This window comes from Sinocyclocheilus anshuiensis, unplaced genomic scaffold, assembly GCF_001515605.1.
Source record: "Sinocyclocheilus anshuiensis isolate Anshui unplaced genomic scaffold, SAMN03320099.WGS_v1.1 scaffold288, whole genome shotgun sequence".
Taxonomy (NCBI): Eukaryota; Metazoa; Chordata; class Actinopteri; order Cypriniformes; family Cyprinidae; genus Sinocyclocheilus; species Sinocyclocheilus anshuiensis.
In genome coordinates this window covers 1,153,779-1,162,556 of record NW_015558570.1, presented here as the reverse complement: position 1 = coordinate 1,162,556, position 8,778 = coordinate 1,153,779, and the positions used below count along the sequence as shown (strand labels likewise).

Below are 8,778 nucleotides of genomic sequence, written 5' to 3'. Positions count from 1 at the left end.
ACAGTAGGTATGAATTTGTATGCAAGTCATATCCATAAAGCCATAGTATCCCTGACATATTCTCCTAGCCCTGCAGATTCTTTCCTTGCAGTCTCTCAGTCAGGGTCAATCCCATTTCACTTCCAGTAATTCAGTGGCTGAATGCGAAATTGAATTGGAGCTGGACTCAAGCCCATTGAGTAAATAAAGGAAATGCACAGCCTGCTCTCACAGTCCTACAGGCACAGCAACACTCGATTACACAGATTACCAATAGTGTTACTGTACCATCCTTTCAGCAAACAAAAATGAAGAATCCTTTTATCAGGGTCTCTGTTTTAAATTACAGAGCGCTCCCACTTTCAAATATATACAGACTGTGAGGTGACCTATGTAGCATATATGCCTGCAGGGAAATACCTTGTATCATAATGATTTATTAAAAGTTTCATTAGTAAAATTTATTGTCAAAACACCAATACTCACAACTTCTGTGTTTGTGATCTTGGCGAGTAATTCTGTTAGGTTGTCTCCCCACAGTGAGCGGTTAGTGCTGTTAAGCTGCAGGCCACAGATAGCCGCTGCCACGCTGCCCGTTGCAATCATGGATGGAGGGTACATGGCGAAAGTGAAATCTGAGGAAAGAGCAAACCAGGCATTAAGATCTGTCTCGCTCGGAGTTAAAAAAAAAAGTACTTTATCAGACTTTTCTACAGTATTTTGAATAGTTATATAAAATATTATGAAATGGATACAAAAATTAAAAATCTGAAATACTAATAAATAAAGCCCTTTCCATTAGGTCTGTGCACAGTCCTTTGCTAATGACTGCAGCCCAGGATAATGAGCGTTCACTTGGCTTGAAAAGAATCTGAAAAGCACCCCCACCCCCACCCCTCTCCTCCAGTCACCCTTTGCAGATCGGCCCCTTTTCTTCCAGCTCCTAAGTAAATCGTGTGCTCCCAGAAAAAAAGCCCTATAGCCTTCGGAAAGGATGGAATAAAGAGCCACAGTCCCCCTGCCAGTGCTCACTGCTGTAGGTCCTTTTTCCACGTGTGGTCACAGGCGTACATCTCAAAGACCAATAACCTTGTTAGCTTTCTCACTGTCATTCATAATGCAAATAAGACAGCTTGTGAACGGGCCTGAAGCCCAAAAAGACGACTGACTGCAAGAGGGGGAGAAAGAACGAGGAAAAGAGAAAGAAACGAACATCTTAGGCTGTCTGCCCCCTGCCTCATTGATTTCTGTCTTTTTTCTTTTTCTGCGGCTCCCCCTCTTGCTTTTTCAGACTGTTTTTCAACACTTTTTTTCAGACACATACCCCTAAGGTTGAATGGCACACATGCTCTAGCTTTGTTGTTACAACAGCTCTGGCTTTGTATCATCAAATCTATCTTTTAGCATATTAATTGAGTGTGGCCACTGATGGACCTGGGTCTAGTGAGCAAGAGAGTGTGGCCCCATTGTCTGAAATCATCACCTTATTTCATCCAATTGAGAGATTCAACATCAAGCCCTCTCTGTGGATTCCTATTCAACCTTATAGCCAGCACAAAAGATGGGTGTTGGGGGAGGGTGTTGTAAGGTTTTAGACAGCAGGGGTAGCTGAAGGGGGGCACTAAGCATCATTCTTTAGCCAGTGTCCAGACCTTCGTAAGGTTTTGGCAGCAGAAAAGACCCTGCTACCCACCTCATTCCCCCCCCCCCATGCCATTCCTCTGATGCAGGGCCACCTCTGGGCTCATGGTCCCACAATCCCTGGCAGTCTTTGCATTACCATATTGCCATATTCAGTTGCAAAGCAAACTGTGCGTGATGGCTCTAAGGGTGATTTTTCTTCTCTTTTCTTTTTAGAAAAAAAAAAAAATCAAAGCCGTGGGGCCTTTGATAACTGACGAGCATGCCTTCATTGCCTTCTTAACATTCAAGCTCAGTGCAGCTCAGTGTTGACAAATAAATTAACTTATTATACACTCTTCCCTTTGCAGTTGATTCCGGGCCAGAGAAAAATGTATTAATAGTTCTGGTCGAATATACGATAGAAAACAAACTGCATTGGAACTCTTTGGGTCTTTTGCAGCAGGGAAAAAAAAAAAACATACAGTGGAAATTGGGTGCCCACACACAGCTTGTGTGTGCTGAGTGGGTTGCAATCTGATTTTTCACACTCTAGACAAGACAAGTTTGTAGAGGGAACAAGAGTATGCGCATGCTAGCGGCAAAGCTGGACGCTCTGGTTTGTGAGAGTGGTAAGGGAAGAATGGCTGTATTCTACGCGCCTTCATTGATATTCATGCAGAGGATAAACAGTGTATGTAGCTGAGTGGGGACGCCTGTGATGGAAGGCTCCTAGTAAGCGGCGGCTGGCTGGCCTGGTATACCAGCCTCTCACCCCCTTCAATGGACCATTCTCCTGCCCTCGCCACACTGCATCCCCAGACCTGTGCCAACACAGCAAGCTCCTTGGTGGGTGCAATGTGCTGTATATGCATTTAACTTGTAAATTAATTAAGCATCCGGAAAGTTGAGGAACAGCCAAAGAGGCAGATGATTTGAGGGGCAATAAATCAAGTGCCAGACTTCCATGCAGATTCACAGGTTTGCATTAACAGAAAGTCTTGTTTCAAGCAGCCATGTTCGACCGGACTGACAAAGATCAAACGTAAACATGAATTTGGCATCATAGTTTAACACTCAGTCAAATGGAAAGTCAGGTAAAGCATGTAAATTAAGATCCTAAAGTCACAGAATTAACAGAATAATAGAGTAAACCTGTAACACAAATGTTCAAATAAATGCTAATTGGCTATTTTTATACAATTTGTTAAAGCTACAACATAGAATTTAAAAGGATTTTTAATAACTAGTTATATCGTGTCTCATTTTGAGACTTTAAATAATTGGATGTCTGGGACATTTATGTATAACATTACTCCACAGAATTGTATTACATTAAACATCTATTGTCATTTTTTAAAAATGGTATCATCAAAAGCGGCGTGTTGGTCTGCCCTGTCAAACCATAGTAAAACAGATTAATTAAAAACAGGAACCCTCTTTGACTGTTAAAATCCTGTAACAACTTGTTTCAGTCTTGCTCCAGTGCAGAGTCTTGAGCAACAGCAGTCAGGCCGGTGTGGGAGGAAACAGAGCCTCTTGAATGAGAAATGACATGAATTGGTAGATTTAATTTTCAGCCCTGCTGAACTCTCCACCGGTCTCTAGTTATCTATTTTTCCTAAGGGATTTCTCTGATAAGTAAACATCTGAAGAGTGGCAAGATTATCTAATATCATAGTGTTTCTCAAGTATGTTCATATACATCTACAGACAATCTACGACGGAGAAGTAGGGGGTGCTGGGTGTTTAATAGTAAGAATGGGGTATAATTGCTTTTAATGAGCTTGTTCCTGTGCAGGCCTTTGGCAGACTGCCCTCTGGAGAAATGTTTTATCGGGTGCTCTTTCTGCATTGACCCTTACATGCCTCTGCATATGAAATGGAGGGTTGTTCCTTTTGTCTCCTTTCTTGTGGTCTCTAGCCGAGCCTTCCAGTCATTTGCATATCTCTTAAAGGCCCCTCCATGTTATTAATAAATACTCAACTGCTCCACTCTGTCTAACCAAATCTTGCCGAGTGCTCTGAACAGAACTGTTTTATCAAAAGCGAAGAACCATTAAAAATTAGCTGTCGTCTTTCCACACTCTTCTCTTCCTTTATCATTCAGATACAGGGGCCTTGATTTATGCATGTCTCAGAAATGAAGAAGACGCTGAATTCTCTGCAAAAAAAGCAAACTGTAGAGAGGAAAGCAAAACATCAGTCAAGGCATCTGCCCAGCAATTAAAATCTTTTGGATGCCCCTTGAATCCCTGTTGTTAAACTAGTAACTAGTTTGTGTATATAACAACAGAGGCATGTTTCACTAGCTTCTGAATTTTTCGGCATCTAAAAACCAAGTTATACAGCTAAATTATTTATATTATTCCAGTTATCATCAATGCTTAAACTGTCAAGTACAAGAGATTCTTAACCAATGATTCAAACCAGTTTTCATGGATTCTGTTTATGCCAGAGCAGTTTCACAAGAAATCTATATCTATTGCACAAACCAACAGGAGAATCAAAAGCTCCATGTTTAAAGACCTGCCAGCTCCTCCTACTAATCCCCCTCCCCTCATATCCCACTTTCCCAAAGTCAGAGTCACTCCTGAGGTTCCTGGGGAGCTGAGCAACCCCAGGGAGGAAGAGAAAAGCCTGAGGGAACAAGGGTGGTGCACTGGATCCCATTACCGCCTATGGTGATGTTGGGTGCAGGCTTGGCTGGGAGAACCAGCCCCACAAAGGCTCCTGATTATGGGAAAGTCGTCATGCCCTGGAGCATCTGGGAGGCGTGAGAAGAGGGGATAAGATATGAAAACATGACATGCTTCACTATTTGGCTCAGCTAGAACAATACACTCCTCACGTTTTCTCACCCTCCTCTCATCTCCATGTTTGATCTCCTAAAGGTGGTCCACCTCTAAGAGCAGGAATGTTATAACCACTGGCTCACCAGCACACAGGAATGTCCTTAACTATACAACTGCCCTTTGAAGTGTCACTGCATTCAGGACTAGTCACTGATATGCCCGCCAAACGTACCAGGCAAGCACATAAGGCTTCCAGAGAAATTCTCTCCATTACACATCGCTATTTCAGTCCACATAGTTTCTCATGAATGTAATGAGATGGCATCTGATAATTTGCCTGCAACAGCAACCTGAATAAAGTTGCCATAGGTACTAAACCCACAAAAGTCGGCTTTGATTTCAGTTTTGCAAGGAAAAAATGTGGATGCTTTGCAACACATCACTTATTGAAATGATGCTCCAAGACATCAACACCAACTTAACTAGGCAGTGGATCTTTTATCACTCATACTTAAAAACATGAATGGAAGACAAATACACAAGTTGGCAAACACTATCTTTCTTTTTTTTCTTTCATTTTACGGACTAGTCATGAAAACAGTAGCTAATTATAAACCTAATTTCTAGATTGTGAAAAACACTGGCTACTTTACTAAGTATAACAAATGCATGTTTAGAGAATATTCATTAGGTTCTGTGTCGCACTACACAAAAAAGCGGTCATTTATATATTTATAAACATCAATCATCTACATTGGATACACCACCTGTTGCACAAAGGGCAATGAAAGTCTGCACATGTTTACGGATCAGGTCCAGCTTATCCTCAGGCAGCGGAAGTTTCCTCATAATGTGCTCAATAAAGTCATTGGGAGTGACAGCAGCCAGATTCCACTTCAATTTGCCCAGGACAACCAGCTCCCATTCCTGTAAAAGAAGCAAAATCATCAACCTAAATAATTTGTGTGTCTGAATCAGTTAGCAGTACTTGAGGTATTCAGATCTTAATATTCATTTAACTGGAGTGACAAATTGCATCCTCTCAAGTGGCTTCATGTGACTATATGTTTTGACTGACAAGATCTAAATATCATCATGTGAAGACACAGGGTGCTGGGGCTAATATTCTTGATTAACCATTCAGATAAAAGTTCTAAAAAATGATTTACTGGAGATAAGGTACTAAATGTGTTCAAACTCTGCTATTATTCATCCGAATGTTTACGTTATACATTTAAGCCAGTTCTGATTGTACAAAATCTAGCATCAGTTAAGCTCTGCGACCTCCAGGACATGGTTTGGCCTTGGCTATGCAAGCTGAAATCCTAAAAGCTATGAGGCTGAATGCAGGAACACTTGAGTTGAAAAATGGGTCACTCAGATCACTTCACAGAGACAGTCCAGCATAAGGCACTTTCCTCCTAGCGAAGTGTAATTGTGAGTATGTTTTATAGCAATCTGTCAAATCAGAAGTGGTCTGAGTATACATAGTTAAATGTTGGACCTGTCATTAGCCAATTTGCAACCACAAACACGTGTATAAAAACATTAATTTGAAGCCTTATTATATATATAAAAGGCTTGTAATTAGATTGAGCTGTAACCTCAATGGAATAAACAAGGCTCAATAATGACCATGAATGTGACTGTCCCAACACTGCTGATGACACTATTTTGTCTTTTGGGGGCACTCTTGATGCATAACATGAACTTGCTTTGACCTAACTACAGTGACAAATGTAAACATAAGATGCTAAGTCATTTGGCTTCAGTCAACAAGAAGACAGGATCCTTTAAATAACCACTCCCCCCCTTCCTGTTTGAAGTGGGGTGAGTAACAGGGGAGCAAGTGACTAATTGGGGAAAACTTGCATTTGATGGGACTGTCCTTACGATTGAGCACTCACTCAGATGGAGGTGGTTTTCTTCACAAGTGAACCACATGCATTTTAGTCATGAGATGGCCCAATATAGTTGCCATTACCTTCTGAGACATACAGTATAGGCCTTTACAACTGCTCTAAAGCACCGACAAAGGATTAAGTTGAACGTATACCCCTGCAACAGCTTTCTAAGTATGAAAGAATACAATGGCAGCCATCCGCTGATGAATGATTTCTCCACTTCCTCCATACCTGTCAACATTTGGGTACCAAAATACAGGAAGCGGACGAGTCAAAAGTAAAAAATTTTATATTATATTATTTTTATATTAAATTTAAACAATTATTATCAAACAATTATATTCATTTAGTAACATAAATATATCTTAGTGTAGGCTATATCTTTAGGGTTTTATAATTCATTATCTTCTTGTTGATCCACCAGTTCATATTTACAACTGCGTGTTTTCTGCGTAAAAATAAGGGTCGTTTTTGGCTTTGGTCTAAACAAAGAGCAGAAGGGCTTACTGAAAAATGCTAATTCAACTTGCAGCACTCATATTTAATCAATTAAATAGCCTTTTGAAGCGTAAGCTATATCTCAATTTACATGTACATTTAGTTTTTTTTCACTGGAGCACCACCTGAGTCTTCTCCTCCCATTTCTACCAGTGATCATTGTTTCCTTCCCGCGGTACTCCCTGCGCAGATATCAATAGCATCACTGGACTGTAGGTTGCCAAGCTGAGGGGACAAATGGGTTGAAATTTGTATGCGTCGATCGTGTGAGAAAGATGTGTTTCATACAAGATCTGGCAACTGGGCAACCTTGGAATTTGTTGACGTGATTATTCATTTAATGAGGTTTGGCCCATACAAATTACAGGAGTTTTACCGGAAGCGAATGTAACAAACATAAAATATGCTCAGTGGGATTTTTTTTTATAGAAAGATTAAAAATACGTGAGAAATACGGGAAAATATTTAAACGGGATGATAGTGGGATAGAATGGTAAAATACGGGAGAATCCCAGGAAAAACGGGAGGGTTGACAGGTATGACTTCCTCTCTTTGCTGGATTTCACTGGTGAGTGACTCACCCAAAAGTACAAACAGCTACACCAGTGGTCTCAAACTCAATTCCTGGAGGGCCACAGCTCTGCACATCAAACACACCTGATCCAGCTAATCAAGGTCTTCAGGATTACTAGAAACTTCCAAGCAGGTGTGAGTTGGAGCTGGTTGGAGCTAAACTCTGCAGAGCTGTGGCCCTCCAGGAATTGAGTTTGAGACCTCTGAGCTACACGTTCTTGTCTGTTCTCTTCTCAGGGGAGGTGCCTGATGTGAACATGAAGCCTGATGACATGTTGGAACCACATTCACTCAATAAAAACCATTGACTCCTGGTACACCAAGAGGGGTATGCTGGAATGTAAACTATGAGCAGAGGTGTTCTCCAAAAGAAAACCAATTACATGCTAATGTGAAAATGAGCCTTTGTGTTCCAACTGATCTGAAAAGTTTGGGCAGTAAAAAGTAGTGTGCATGATCAGTTTGGTGTGTGTTGCTTTGTTCTTAAAGGAATACATATATATTAACTAAATAATGAACTAATTAACTGAAGAGACAGTTTTGGCGACTACTGAAGGCTCAACACTATATAATGAGATGTCAGCAAATGACTGTGTACTTGTAATGTCCAATTCAATCTTTGGTCATATTCTAAGCAGACTGTTGAACTTTTATGAGGCCATAAATGACCACAAAGACCAGTTTTAAGTAACTTAAAGACCATTTTTTTTCTGTGAATTATCAACTCAGCATTCCAGTGTCAGCTCACAAGTGCTCTGAGACCAGCCCTAAAACTCACTGTGACACTCTTGCAACACAGCCTTGATGCAGGAACCCACTTCCTCCTTTTGAGCCCTCTAGTCATACCTCCAGGCTGTCACTGCGGTTTCATTTACAAGAACTTCTTGCCAGCTAACGAGGACAAAACTGTGTCGTGACTGTGACAGCTGATCTTTGGCTTCCTGCATCTGTTGGACTTTGCAGACCAGCAGAAGCCCCAACAACAACTAAGAGATAACACTAGGCCAGACTGAGAAAAAAAAAAAAAAACCATGAGGTTGCCCACAGCGGCAAATTGCTGAGGACTCATAAATAAAATATTTTTTTTCTTTGGTCTGAGCTACTAAAGAACTGCCCATCTTTGACAGAAAGACAATGATAAGCCACTAGTGTCAAGAGCTGAGGAAAAACCAAATGCAGGTGTAACAAAGTCAAAAGTTTTTATGCCACATTGTACTGCATTTCCTATTAGAGGAAGACTTCAGGACTTCCTCTAAAATAATAATTTACTCGTATAGTTAACCTATACACACACACATATATACATACATATATATATATACATATACATATATACATATATATATATATACACATATATATATATATATATACACATATATATATATATATATATATATATATATATA

General features: G+C 40.5%; 1 protein-coding gene across 1 annotated transcript in view; it reads right to left on the bottom strand.

The window, feature by feature from the left end:
* Positions 1–465: 465 nt before the first annotated feature.
* LOC107679598 (G1/S-specific cyclin-D2-like) overlaps positions 466–8,778 on the bottom strand; it is a gene marked incomplete at its 3' end in the record, with an annotated part of 11,103 nt that continues 2,790 nt past the window's right edge. Inside the window, 2 exon segments of the mRNA XM_016475187.1 lie at positions 466–614; positions 5,162–5,321. Coding sequence (XP_016330673.1) covers positions 466–614; positions 5,162–5,321 — 309 coding nt within the window.